The sequence below is a fragment of the Rhamphochromis sp. 'chilingali' genome (genome assembly GCF_963969265.1).
Source record: "Rhamphochromis sp. 'chilingali' genome assembly, chromosome: 22".
Classification (NCBI taxonomy): Eukaryota; Metazoa; Chordata; class Actinopteri; order Cichliformes; family Cichlidae; genus Rhamphochromis; species Rhamphochromis sp. 'chilingali'.
The window spans coordinates 21,797,304-21,812,148 of NC_137950.1; the positions used below are offsets into that span (position 1 = coordinate 21,797,304).

The following is a 14,845-nucleotide window of genomic DNA, read 5'->3' on the forward strand; positions in this document are numbered from 1 at the left end:
TCCCATGATGCACTGAGTGTTTCTTCTTCACTCACCTTTACACATTTCTCTTCCACAGCATGTTTTTATCCTGTCTTCCTCCTCTAACCTCAACCAGCAGCAGATGGCTGTCTCTCTCTCTCTCAGCCTGATTCTACTAGAAGTTTCTTTCTTTTAAAAGGGCGTTTTTCTTTTCTTCGATTCCGCTTCCTGAAGAGCAGTTGTCTAAGCATTTCACTGCATATCGTACGGTGTATGACTGTGTATGTGACAAATAAAATTTGAATTTGAATTTGAATTTAATTTGATTTTCTATGCCAAACCGTTGCTCATAGCAGAGCATCTGACTGTTGGGCTTTTTCTGTTTTGTCTGTTTAACTGAAGGATTCTGGCAAATATAAAGCAACTTGAGGCAACTGTTATTATGAGTCAACGCTATGTAAATAAAATTGAATTGAACAGAAAAATTCCCGTGGCCTCGACTGCAAGATCAAAATTAATAAAACTTTTTAAATTCTTCAAACAAAACTTGACACTGTAGCTGGATTTCAACAAAACCTTTTTAATTTCATTGGTACTGTTTAAAAAAATCAGCGAGTCTGCTTTGATGCCAACTTAAACTTGGTGTGTGAACCGTGTTTGTGTATTTGTGGAGGGATTCGTGGTTGTGTGTGTTTTTTAGTGTGTACTGTGATGTACACGTGTGTGGGAATGTGAAATTGCTTGATAAGGCAACATGCAGTCATCAGTTTCCATTGGCCTCAAAGTAAGAACACACAAACCAGGTCCAGACACAAACACACACACACACATTTTGCTGGCTGAATCCGTTCTGTGTTAGCAAACACACACGTCCACTCTCACATACAGTACATGTAGACACACAGTTTTGCAGGGCAAGCAAGCTGTGAAACGTGTCAGAACACTGAGTGACAGCAGAAAGAAACGATCTGATTGGTTGAGACAGTTGAGGGGTGGGAGCTTCACAACAGTCAGATTTAGATTGTGTGAAATAAAAACCATCCTAAAAGCTACTACATATCCCAGAATTCAAGCTGTGCACAGAACTACACATAAAGCTGGTCTAATTTTTAAACCCAAACCTTCATTATGCTCTTTTAAAGATGAATTAATAAGAATAAGAATATTTTCAACTGCAATACAAACAACTGACAAATGTCCCATCTGCTTGTTTCTCTCGATGGTTTGCCAAACAGTGTTACAGAGACTAAAAAGCAGCTACACAATAGCAGAAAGTGATCTTATTTTCTCCTTGAATAGTTATTTTGAACATTTTTCACACTATCCAGCACAGATTTCTTTATGAGAATTACTCTTGAAGAAGTCACGTGTCAGGCTTTTGTGATGTCTTCCAACTCGGGACTACCTGGAGGAAATTTCTTTTAATTTGGCACAATCATTCACTTTAAGTCAAGGAAGAACTGCAGCTCATTTAAGAGTCAAAGGTAAAATTCACAATCACCATACAAAACTTGTTTCTGGCATTAACTAAATAACTCATTTAATAACTACTAATTAAATAACTTCTATCAAAGTTTTACACAAATGTGAAGCAGAATTAAATAATGAAGGTGTGATACTTGACAAAAGCTCTTTTTTAGTTGTAGTGAAACACTATAAGTGAGGGATAAATATAACCGCAAGGTAACAATTCTAGTTATTTTTTTCTCTGTATGTAGCTTTCTTTCGAAGTTGCTGAATTTTCTGCAGATCAATCAATTTTAAATACAGTTCTGTGTTTCTGAAACAATGCCAGTCAGCTTCTTTAGTGCTAAAAGTTGTTCACATATGAAGTCATTGTTACAATGGATATTGCTGAGGTCTGAACTGCTTTGGAAAAAGGACATTCTCGAATTTTAAACTAAAATTATTATTATTACTTTTATTTTTGCAGGGAAACTTCCCTCTCAGTCAAATCTGATCAAACCTAAATCCTTAACTTAAGTAGTTCAAAGTAATAAGAGCTTTCTTCTCATTAAGTCTGCTTTCTCACACCTCAAATATTTAAATGTTATAGGAGTTTCTTTTAAAATGTTGCCTTTGCTTTCTCATGCATCACATGAACACATTTCAAGCTGCTGCTCTGACAGATGAATATTGTCTATTGCTTCCACTGTATTAACCCTAAACACTGAGTAGAAACACACACTAAGCCATTCAAAGCAACACAGAACAGCTGCTACTCTAGATTTAACAACACGTTACGAGTCATTCTACACATCTGTTCATGCAGTCTACTCTAACTACTTCACATGTAACTTCAACATCATCAAAGCACATTTTCCTGCACAAGCCTCTGGAGATTTGTTCTATACAGCAGCAGATACACATGCACACACATACACGAGCTAACACTGGTACACAGACGCACTGACTGCAGCTCATCCACCCTCTCATGTCTTGCCTCAGTCGCACACTGTGTTATTGTTCGCACCCAGAATCGTATTTCCCCCAACTGTGACTCATTCGCCCAAAGTGCGAGTCAGTGCCGTAACGGCATGTACTGTATGTGAGTGTTTCATGTGTGTGCCGAATGTTGGTGTGTTTCTTTTTTGTGTGTTTGCGTGTGAGATTTTACTATGGGTTCATGTGGCAGAGCAACAACACCAGGATCATATCAGGACACCACTAACACACAGATGAGGCGGGGGTACGAAAGCTTCAGGCTGCTTTAAATTAGAGGGGAGGAAAGATGGCGGTGAGGACCACAGGGGGAGGCACCGGGGAGTGACGAGACTGAGCGGGGAGAGAGGGGCGGTTGTGCAGCATCCGGAAGAGTCTGTATTAGTTGATTTTGGTTCCGTAAAGTCACAAAAAAATATTGTTGAAGATCTGGAGTCTGGTACAGCGAGGCAAAGGGGGAGGCGAGGGGCAGGTGGAGAGCACGGGAGGGCCTGAAGAGGACTAGTATCCCTGGAAGGGAGGAAAGAAGAAAAACATAAAAACACAAATATCAACAGTGGAAGACATTTTTTATATGTATAACAGTAAAAAACATCAAGCATATGTTAAAGATCATAAAGCAGTATTCCTCTTTTTGCTACTTAAAATTTCCATACAATCATATTTTAGATGATTCGATTTAGAGTTTTGCATTCATAGTTCAACATGAAACCAGCGGCTTCAAGCATTTTTCTGCTTGTGACCTCTTACTTTAAAAAGGCAGCCAGAAATCCTCATCATATCTGTGCAATCGCTGATTTGTTCACAGCAACACCAAACAACTTCCTTTTAAGATGTCCCACCTGGTTTCAGTGTTTTGCTGTCATTATAAACTTGCGTGCTTCTCTTTTTCTGCTAATCCGGTTTGTGTTTATTTAGGCCTTGGATTCTGGAGACTGGTACACAGATTCTTTAGGTTAGATTTTATTATTGTCTAAATTATGGTTTTACTCAATTTACAAATGCATTTTGCTTGGATGTTTGATCTTTACTAAATTACTAAACTGACGCACAGTAGCAGCTTGATCCTTGATAGTATAGGATATGCAACGTGATACTGAAACTTACTCTAGTGTATTTAAAATGAGAATGGATTCCAACTGATCTGCCTATCCATGCATTTTAAGAACTGAAAATACATTTTAAAATAATTGTATGTGTCTTAAAGCCTGGAGATGTGTACAGTAAAAACCTGTATAAACTAATTAATCTGTAAGTTGTACAGTTTTGTTTTGAAATCTAGAAGCCTGAAATCTGCTTTGTCTAACTTCTATAGCTCATCTCTTCTCAACACTAGCAGCTCCACATTAGTTACCACTAGAAGAATCATAGACTGTATATAAAAGATCAATGTGACCAACATGAAATTATCCAAATTCGGCCATTACTCTTTGTGTTTTGAAAGTAAATGTGAGAAGAGAGGAGATGATCAGGCTGAGAAATGCAGGGACACTGTTAGTTATTAGCAACTTGTAAATCACAATGAATGCCCACCTTCAAGCATACAGTGCTTTATTGTCTGTTTGACTCTAACTGGGATAAAACTAACATCATGTTGGAAAAAAACGAAGATATGTTGAGTCTCACCGGGATCATGGAAACTGGAAACTGGAAAGAAAGTCCTCTGTATAACAAAGGTGTATGTGACCGCTTTTAATGTATGTGTTTTTAATAAAATACATGAAATAAAAGAAATTGTTTCATCTTACCTCTCCTCCTTCCCCGCCCTGCTGCATTCCTCCATATTCTCCCTGTGGGAGGAGAAGACGTTAATGTGGATGGATTATAAACACGAGAGAGGTGGCGTGAATATTTCAGCAAGGATCAAAGAATGAACTGATGGCACCTCTAATTCAATAAAGCAGTTACAATATTTCCAAAAAGCATGCAGTGCCATTGAAAGAGCTCTTATCATCATGCGCAAGATTTTTCAGGAAAGGGAGAGTCAGTTAATTAATTATAGCTTTCTAAGATGTCAGAGGAACACTTTTGCCTACAGGCTTCTGATGCACAGGCCTTACAGGGAAGCAGTTCAGAGCATGCCATAAGAATATTCACTGCCTTGTCTGATGTTCTATAGATGTGGCTTAATGTTGCATAGACAAGCTACACGGTTAGAAATGAATTTTAGTATCACTGGAGCCTAAAGTACGCAACTTAGTGAGCATGAGAGGAAAATGTCTCAAATATTCAGAGGAAGAAGTCACAAAGTTATTTTTTATGTTGTATTACAACTTGGATTTTTCCTGGAAGCATGAAGGGTTTAATCCAAAGCCCCAAATGATGCAGGAATAAATTCAGGAAGCCTTACAGAAGCTTCTGTTCCTTCCCTTTCCTCCTGAAGCTCACTGAGTTTGTTGTACACTATTAACTAATGTTCACGCAATCCAATACAAAAGGGTTTCTACAGATTGTGTACACCTAACAGACTGTTAGCATCATGCACAGTATCCCCCCCCCCCCCCCCCCCCCACTTTCCTAACCCTCCCGATTTCTTTATGACCTATGACCCCAAAATGTTCTGTCCAACTGGCACCTCGTATACAGGCTCCTCCTATCAGGGAAACAAAAATGAGACACAAACAGCACAAACAACAAAATGTGAGAACAGTAACACACAAAAACAAAGCACAAGAAAAAAAAGCACTGGCACAAAATTATAACAAAAGAACAGCACACAAAACACACGACAATAAAGACATGCAGAAAAGACACAAATGTTAAATGCAAGAACATCTAACATCTGACAGAGAGTTCAACGTATAAGAGCAGAAGGAGGACGATCAGTTCCAAGAGCTCCAAATGACATTAGTGGTAATTCAAAATTTTCTTATACAAGTTGTAATACAAGTTTTTTGCAAATGTGTCACAGTTATATGTATTTTATTATTTCTTTGCTTAAAAAACAAGCAAACAACACAGTGATGACATAAATAATAATTGAATCCGTAAATACTAAGTTTAAAAATGTATAATTTTTTCAGGCTGTGGAAAACTGGACAGACAGAAAAATCCTCTCACAAGCAGATGGAGCCACAATGACCTTAATTTACTCAGAGCAAATAAATGTAATTAAAGTTTCTCAACAGAGAAAGAAATCGGATTTCTTTGGTGTCCTGCAGTTGTTTGATGTGAGTTCAGGGGAAATGGCTCCATCTAGTGTTCAACCTCAAACTAGCATTAAAGATCAGTTTCAGGCACAATTTAACTTAAATGTGCAGCTGACACTTTGTTCAGCTCAATCAATCCCTGATCCCGTTTTAAAAATGAAGTTTCAGCATTGTTACTGCATGAGTACTCTGGTTCCCTTCTAGAGCTGCAAAGATGCTAATGAGGTAAACCTATGAAGAGTGTTGGGGCGACCCACAGTAACCATGGTAACTAACCTGGTTGACCAGCCCGGTTGATGCAGCAACGTTCTCGACTCCCTCCACACCCGCCTGCGCCACCTCGTTGGCTCCTGCAACCGCTGTTTCTCCGACAATGTTGGCCTGATCCACGGTCCTGTTGGCCACTGAGACGTGGAGAGCGAAAGAGGGTTAGTGTGTAAACTGCACTGTGAGAAAACAGTCCTGATTTTCACCTCAATGTGAAAATCTGTGCAAAGCTCTTTCCAGGACTTTGAAAAGATCAGATGGGGATGGGACAGGAAATCAGAACATTTGATCAGGAAAAGTGGTATGCAGTGTAGACAACATATTCAGATTGGTGTGTAACCATCTGCCCTCATACAGGTGTATTACCTGCCAAGTAGAACTGTAAATAAATATTTACACCTTTTTTCTCAAGTAAAATTCATAACCCTGCTAAAGTAACCTAAGAGTACAAAGGTTTTAGCAATTAAAGTACCTAAAGTAAAAGTACTCATTCTACAGTGTTGCTTGAAAATAGTTCATTATTCTCTAATGATTCATTAATGTGTGTTGTAAGCTATACAATAAAATACATTATATCACATAACGTAGCTTTTTATTTCAAGTACTGCAGAGTAGAAGTAGATGGTATCATAACAAAGAAGTACTTAAAGGATAAGCTTGTACGTCACTTGAGTGATGTGAATGTATTTTCCAGTACTATTTATGCTATAATCCTATTGATGCTTTCATCTAAGAGTGTTGGGCATGAACAGTAGTCTACCACAGTGACCCTAACTTTAGTGTGGAGTAGGCTTGGGCAGTGCCACCTCATGGCCCCCCCTATGGAGACACCCCTGAAACTAAGTTGATACATTGGCCTCATCACAGAAGAGCCTTTTCACATATATAATTTGCTAAACCAGAAAGATAGTGTTATTCACTTTTATTTTCTTTATAAAAAGCAAAGTTTAAAAACATCTTGAAACCTGAAGTTTGTCTTTCACACACAAATGACGCTGTATAAGAGGGTCCAGAGCAAACAACATCAGCCTGCTCAGTGGAGGACAAAGTGAAGTCTCCAGATCCTTTAGCACAACTGTAATGTCATTATTTAAAGTAATATTAAAAGTAACAGCACTAAACATTAAAATCCTTCGGTAAACATCTTATTTACTTTTTCTATATGACAGTTAAAGCTTTATGCAGCTCTGTTATTATCTGTATGGATTAGAATAAAATCAGGATTTTTCTTATTTCTACTTGGCCATAGTATTATTTTAGTAATAAGCAATGAACCACATTTGGGTCACCTGGAAGAGGACACCTGGTATTTAAACACATTTCTGATGATTGTACCTCTAAACGTGTATCCAATGAACAGTTTATTTGTACATACTGCTCTTATTTGATTTATACCAAAATTCAACATTTATGCTTTTCATATCTTAAATTTCTAGATACAAAAAAGAAGTAATTTGAGAAATCAGATCAGCATCTACAGAGCATTTAAGCCTTTATCTGTTCAAAATAAAAGGTTATCATCATCATCATCATCATCATCATCAACATCTGCACCTGCTAGTTGCAAAATCAAATTGAGTGACACATACAGTAGGTGGCATCTGTGCTTTATCAGAAATATTTTCAAACTTTATTTATGTATTTTTTATTTTTTTCGATTTTACTAGAGAAAAAAACTTCAACAATGAAGATTAACTGACGGTTAACCATCCCACCTACCTATGTTACAAAACATACCCTTGTAGCCATCTGGGACTTTATACCATTCAAGTGTGACTAAGAGCTCCTTGTTCTAAGAACCAGAGTGTTTCAGCACAGTGCTTAAAGGTGTAGCCATGAATTCAGTGCTGAAGTATGAATATATTCGGATGTTGTTTTTGTAATAAGAGAAGGGATCATAACGAACTCTTCGGGACAGCAATCACTTCATATTCAGACAACAAACCTCTGCATTCTCCCCTCAGAGGTTTCTGTTTCTATATTTATATGATCTTAATAGTGGCTCAAACATGCAGCTTTTCTTACCTGTGTTTACTGATGACACCACTCCCTCCTTTGTCTTACTCCCTGCAGACCAAAAAGGAAAAACAGACTCATATTCATGTACATGACTCATGCATGTTTCCTGTAAAATAAAGAGACACATTTCACACGCCCTGTTTGTCCTGTCTATGGTTTCTTTCCTCAGTAAGTAAAACAGTCAAATGAAACATAAACTATATAATAGATTTGTTATTAATGAATAATGTAGGAATAAGAGCAATGAGAGTTACATTATTAATAGCCTAATAGTAGCACATTTAATACACCAGTGCATTAAATGTTGTCAGAGAAATATCATAAAATGTTGACGGCAGATATTGCTTATGTATTTTTGGACATTTCTCAGCTGCTGTTGCCCCTTTAAACTCTGACATAACATTCCCAAGAGTCTCAGCTCAGCGTGATCCATTACTGTTTCTAAAAATACATTCACAGACCTACTTTTGCTCACAGTTTTGTCAGTCTGACTGGTATGTTGTGCGCTTTCCTGCGTCCTCAAAGGGTTTTGCCTTTTTAAATTTTTTTAATAAAGTCTGGACTGTTTAAAGATCCTGTTATCTTTACCACTAGCTCTAAAAAAGCTCCTTTCACTTGGAAACATTTTATTTAATTGGAAGTCATCCTGTGAATGGGCTGCAACAGCCGCACGTCTCTGTGTGTGCCTTCCTGCTTTCCAGCCCTGTGCTCATTACAGTATGATCCCAGCAGATTAAATTGTGGTTATGTAATCTGCCAACGTTAGGGATGACAGGAGGGAAGTATCCGAGCTAAAAGATAAGAACAGTAGAAAGAGTGAGAGGAAGGTAAAAAGGAACTAATGGAGGAAAGGAAGGCTACATCTGCAGATGAGTAAACTGACTGCACTCTTTTTTATAGTCACATAGATGCAGCTGCTGCCATTTACAGTGTCCCACATCCAGTCAGCCTTGCTACCTTCTGCTTCCCTCCATCTTTCAGCACGTTCCCCGTGGTACATGAGCCACGTGCGGGGTACTGAGCAGTACTGCAGTACAGCTCATCGCAGGCTGCAGTGACACAGCTTCTTTCTCAGTCAACAGGGGGAGCCCCCCTCCCGAGTGTCACTGCACGCCGTGACTATTTCAGCTGAAGAGCTGATCTGCCTGTCACCAAACAAGCCATGCCTGTGAAAGAATACATGACTTCTGAGGAAACTTTGCTTTATGATTTATCGAGTAACTCATAAACATCTTTTTGTAATAACGCCGATTCCAGCTGAAGGTGATGCACAGGACACAGCTGATCAAATGACAAGAATAAGAACAAAAACGCAATTGTTGAAATAATCCTTGTAATAAATTATAATCCTGATTGGAGGCATGCCTGAGTACACAAAGACGGTATGGATTAGAGCGTTTGAATGCATTTTTACCCATTATGAAATGATGCGTTAAACACAGAGAAATACAGCTTTTTTTCCAGAGGAGGATTTGCGCTTCAGCAATCCTGATGTGGTGAAAAATCCTGTTAACTGTGAATCCTTATGTGCTCTCAGCTAAAGAAAGATGCAATTTTACACACCTATATATAATCAACAACACGCTGTATTACCATATACATACAAATGAAAAAGGAAATTCATATTCCGTATTGCAAATACATCGTGTTAAATTTACAGGGCAGAAAAAAAAATCATGCTAATTGATTTCTTTCTAAAATAATTGCTATATATGTTGGTATATTTTCATATTATTGCAAAAATAAACACCTAGAATTTTTAGATTGTGTATTTTGGATTTTTCATGAATCTCTTTAAACAAAAGATTGTAATGAAACCATCAGTGATTACCAAAACACCGAATTAAATCTTAAAAGCAAAAATAAAGGGATTGATAAAATCACATGAAGTTAAATCTCTTAATTAAAAGTTAAAACTTAAGTTTTGGAGCTGTTTTGCGGCAGAAGCTTTTAAAAATAAATTAATAAATCACTGAGCATGTTGCTGTGTTTGTCCAGGTCTGGCCCATGTGGTGGAAAGCAGGCGTGCAAACCTTGATACTGTGTACTGACAGCCACATGCTGACGTAGGCACTCTGCTGCAGGTGGATACAGTGAAACCATTGACACTCTTCACTGATCACATCCCCTCTCCCCCTTCTGATCCTCCCCCTGTGATCTGCGTTGTTCCCTCTCTGTCTCTTGCTTCACTTTTACCCCCTTTCTCTTGCTTCCTTGAGCTTGTGACCACTGTCTACTTCCTGGAAGATCCAGGGTTTCTTTACCCAGCAAGTCTCAGCCCTCTGTCCCAATGTGTCACCTGTCTTTCTCCTCCACGAGCCACGAGACTACAAGCTCAAAGCTTTTGGTGACATAACACCCCTCCCTTCATTTTTTTACCCCCTCTTTTCTCTCTCTGTCTCTTTTTCCTGCATCCCTCCGTTCTTCCATGTCTCCCTGGGGTGGGTGTTTTGTGAGCTGTGGGGGGTGGAAGGAAGGAGCACTCACTGGGAGGCCAATCCTGCTGCTGTGACACCACAAACTAACACAAGCACACAAATGTTTTTGCGTCCAGCACAAACCGATGAGGGTAGAGCGTGCGGGAGAAGGAAGGTGGGGGTGGAGGGGTTGTGATAGAGAGAGAGAGCAAATTGCTGCAGTGCTCAAATGATCCTTGCCCTAACTCACCCCTCCCTCTCCAGCTTGTGCCGTTGACTTCCCCCTTTTTTTCATCATTATGATTAAAATTTTGTAGTTGCTGCATGACGGTCAGACAGAGCACTGACAGGATAGACAGCAGACAACGATGGAGCCCTCCACTCTGATCGTTCCTCACCCACCCTCCTTACTTTTGCACCCCCTCTGGCCTGTCCCAGGTGGTGTGAAGGCCTGCTGCTTGGGATAACCTTGAAACGTGACGCAGTGGCAGCTTGAGCTATAATTAAAGTGCAGGAAACAACAGCATCTGTGCAAAGCACCCAAGGTAAAATATAAATGAATCATTTTTCTTGGGCATTTAAAATTGTATTTCCTCTTACACTTACATCATCTTGCGTCTTGCTGTGAAATGATTCTTTTTAAGTGTTTAAATGCTTTTTATAACACTTTTCTAAATATATTTTTTTCTTTTAATTATGAATGTAAGTCAGCTCTATTCTGTAAATTTAATTTAAAAAAAAATCAGATAAATTGACACTCTGGAAATCAGTCCATCACTGGACATCCCCATCCAAACTGCTTCACAGACCAGTGATTTAATATAGTCACGCTGGTCAGGTGATGAAAGCCCGAGGAAGCGGCGTCACAGAGCTCTGCAGTGACCTCCTTTCCCTCCTTTTGCTCTTCTCTTTTGCTTTTCTTTTGCTTTCCCCCCAAACATCCACTGATCACTGTCCTGCTGCAAAGCTGTAACCCTCACTGTCTTTTCCTCGCTGTTTCTCACTGTCCACCCTCTGGACCCTGCACCACCAGCACTCACTCCATCCCCTCCTTCCTGCCTTCTCTTCTCTTTTTCCTCCTCCTCCTCTATCTGTTCCTCTCACAAGTCTCAGACATGGATCCCAAATCATATGATGCAAAAAGTACACGAAGTAATTCCACATATAGACCAAAAAATGAGTGCACCTCCCCCCCACAACCCTCCAAACTCTTTTTGCTGCATGATATATTACATACCTACATACATTACCCCCTCCTTGGTCTTAGCTGCTGCTTCCTCCATGCCAGCTTTGGTCTTCTCTGCGGCGGCCACCACCCCCTCCTTGGCCATGGAGAACCCCTTCATCAGTACATCCATGTTGGGCGATGAAACAGTTGGGCTCCCCTGCTCCAAATGGGCCTGGCTGGTTGGCTGGCTGGTGCTTACAGTGAGCGTGCAGAAGTGATGCTGTGAGATGTCAGAGTGTGTGGCTGGGTGAGTATGTGTAAGTGCCTGTTTCCTGGTGGCTCCTCCTCCCTTTGGTGCTCCAACAGAGGGCTGAGAGGAACACACAGCAGGGCTACAGCACTCAGACTGAGAGAAACAGGAGGGCGGATACAGCCAATATGTAAAAAGATGGGGAGAGGAGGAGGAGAGGCAGCCGGATGCTGCAGCATTTTCAAGTCATGCTGCAACCCCGCCCCTTTAGTCATCCCTCCACTCTCGTCCATCTTTTCTTCTGGTGACTCTCTCTCATGCTCAGCTCAGCCTCTGGCTATCTGTTTGCATATTTTGATTGGCACGCTTTGCTCTGGGCACACCTTTGTAGATGCTGAGGCTCCATGCGCTGGTTACATAACCGACAGATCCTCTTGTCAGATCATATGCATCCTTAAATTTTGCAATGTAATCTGCAGTTGCATCACAGAGCTTGTCCCAAACATTTGCTTCCTTTGTTTTTAATTTCTTAGCAAAATGTTCTCAGTTGATACTTTATTTATATGTTTTTCTATTCTTTTTACTTATAGTATTGCTGTTTATATTAATGCTTTGCCATCAGCTCAGATTTTTTTATTTTTACCACTTGAGCTGAATCAGAATGCATTAAGAAAGACAAAGAGAGCATCTACAGCTATTTCTGTGGTTGTGATTGGAGAGAAATTGCTTTGTCATCTTCACCTGAATGAGTCACAACAGCCCCGCTCTTCCTCTTCCTCCTCCTCCTCCTCTTTCTGTTTCACTCAGACATGCCGATTCAGCAGTGCAGTGATTCTGAGTGACATTGATATCACAACCAGGGTTTGAAATGATCCGGAACCTTCAGCACCTTCAGTCATTAAATCTGAGGCAGGTTAAGGTAATTTTCCGTGTGCTGCTGCCTGGTGTTGCTTCCAGTGAAAACATGGAGATATACTTGCTCAGTAATAAAAACAAAAACGTCCCACGACCCGCTACACCCTCAACACATCCTTTTTTCTTCTCGTCCCTGTGATGCGTTCGCGGTGCACATGTAAAGTTGGAGTGACATGCAGTGAAACGCACAGGAGAAGAAATGTGAGATTATTTTCAAAAGTTTAGCTTTTAAATCACACATTGGATCCGTACTTGGTATTTTGCTGTTTTTGTGAAATATCCTGCAAAATAAACTGTACTTGAATAATAATTTTGTGTTAGTCAAAGGTTTAATGAAGATACTAGGCTACATTGGTTGGTTTGCGGTAGTGTAATAAAGAATACACTGATTCACTGTATTGGACTAGTGCAGAAGAGGCTGTGGTATTCATGTAAGGCTGTAGGAAGGGTAGCAGACATCGATTTCTAATAAAGGTGATGATGCACACTAGATTCAATCACTGAATTCTACTTTATATTGTGCATTTGTTGGATATCAGCTTGTAAAACATCTGCAAATCAACGAAAAGTAATCAATATCAGAGTCATGTGACTTATCTACAGGTTATTCCTCACCAGCTAAATCCCACTTTACACAAGCTCCATTTTTTTTTCAAAAAACAAAACAAAACAGTTGTTTGATATTAAAATGTTGGCAAGTAGGAAAATAATTATATTCACTGTATAATACTAGATAAAGGAAGGGATGAAGCTAGAACACCGTGATCCATGAAGCGCTGTTTTGCTGTTGCAGAGGCGGAGGGTCCCTCCTTCAGGTCTTTGACTGCCCTCTGGTGTTCACAGGACTCATCGCATCATGACGCAGCATTATGGCAGTGATGGGGGGTTATTTAGACTTCAGCTGTTAAGTCATAAGATGTATGATCATCAGTCACTGATGCTGTTTGCAAATCTTTTGTAGCCAAGTCCAAGTCAACGTGCACGACTATGAACGATAAACTGTTTACCTGAAAAGAGCCTTGCTGGTAGCCCCCCTTCATGCAGTTCCCCTCTGCTCTGCAGAAGTTTTCTTTCTAGAAATTGAATTTTTGGTTCTGTATTTTAATATTTTTTGTTGTGGCCTCACTGGTCAAGTCCATGTTTGGTGTGTCAGTTTTCACCAGAAAGTGCAGAAACATTAGGTAGCTGGTTGGGGAGCGAATAGCAGAAAAACACAGCCAAATATCTTTGTCATGTGTTGGTGAAGAAACAGAACTAAACAAAGAGTTAATATTGTTAACCCCTGGATGCTAACTCACTGCCACAGTATACACTGCTAAAAAATTTGAAAGGGGGATTTTAGAGTACAGCATCCAGCCAATCAATCTGGTCAGTTAAGTAGCAGAGGGAGTTGTTTTTGCTGCTTTGGTATCAATGAAATTAAAAACAGGTGCACAAGAGAGGCAACAATGACACAACCCCCGAAGACAGAAATGATTTTACAGATGGAGGTCACTGATATTTTTTCCCACCTCATGTTTCCCGTTTTTTCATTAGCTTTGCATTTGGCTGTTCTCGGTGTCACTACTGGAAGTATAAGGCAATAGCTGGACCCTACAGAGGTTGCACAACTACTCCAACTCCTCCAGGAGATGCAATTGCCAAAAGGTTTGTTGTGGGTATCAAGATGAACTCTCTGGACCCAATATCAGACACTACGCTGGTGCAGTGGGTCCTGGGTTCCTCCTGGTGCACGACAATGCCCAGGCTCTGGAAGGAGAAACCCCAGGAAACCTGTCATCCCATTAGGAGCTGTCACTGTTATGCATGCATATAAGCACATGGGGGCCATACAAACTACTGAGCACCATTTTTTCCATTTTTCCATTGAGATCTGATATGTTTTCAGTGTTTTATTAATTTGTTTTGAGAAGTGAATGTTAGAAAATAAGAAAAAGTTTAATGGCGTTGCCTTAAAATAAAAGCTGAAGATTGTGGCTCCACATGCTGTGTTCATATCTAAGGCTTTGTCAGCCCTGTTATCACAGCTGTGCCAGTGCCAGCGGTGCCACAAGCAAATAAACAATCATCTTATTATCCTGTCAAAAGCTGTTAGATGCTCTTTTGTTTTTGGTTTAGTTTTTATCCTGGTTTGCAAAGTCAAAGACTGCTTCTGCTTTTCCATCAGGAACAGAAATGACAGGAAACACGATTGATGAACGTCTCAATCATAGCACCACACCATGCTTCCAGCGGTTTACAGCAGTTCATTCAGCCG

At 39.9% G+C, this 14,845-nt stretch overlaps 1 protein-coding gene across 3 annotated transcripts; it reads right to left on the minus strand.

Moving 5' to 3' along the window:
• Positions 1–530: 530 nt before the first annotated feature.
• On the minus strand, positions 531–12,598 carry sncgb (synuclein, gamma b (breast cancer-specific protein 1)). 3 transcript variants are annotated; one of them, XM_080873980.1, is made up of 7 exons: positions 12,415–12,598; positions 11,493–11,793; positions 7,845–7,886; positions 5,829–5,956; positions 4,979–4,996; positions 4,152–4,193; positions 531–2,913 (listed from the first exon to the last, which is right to left on the minus strand). In XM_080873980.1, the coding sequence occupies exons 2-7, from the start codon at positions 11,611–11,613 to the stop codon at positions 2,905–2,907; spliced, it is 360 nt and encodes a 119-aa protein (XP_080730106.1). In that variant the 5' UTR covers positions 11,614–11,793; positions 12,415–12,598; the 3' UTR covers positions 531–2,904. The 3 variants fall into 3 exon arrangements, with proteins under 3 accessions (XP_080730106.1, XP_080730105.1, XP_080730107.1); XM_080873979.1 differs by lacking the exon at positions 12,415–12,598 and having other exon boundaries at positions 11,493–12,013; XM_080873981.1 differs by lacking the exons at positions 4,979–4,996; positions 12,415–12,598 and having other exon boundaries at positions 11,493–11,972.
• Between the last annotated feature and the right edge of the window lie 2,247 nt (positions 12,599–14,845).

Excerpts from the sequence above, each read along its gene's own strand:
- sncgb (XM_080873980.1), bottom strand. The coding sequence starts at position 11,613 with ATGGATGTACTGATGAAGGGGTTCTCCATGGCCAAGGAGGGGGTGGTG. Across the intron at positions 7,887-11,492 it reads GGAGGGGGTAATGTATGTAG|GGAGTAAGACAAAGGAGGGA; the intron begins GTATGTAATATA and ends TTTGGTCTGCAG. Across the intron at positions 5,957-7,844 it reads GGTGTCATCAGTAAACACAG|TGGCCAACAGGACCGTGGAT; the intron begins GTAAGAAAAGCT and ends TCCACGTCTCAG.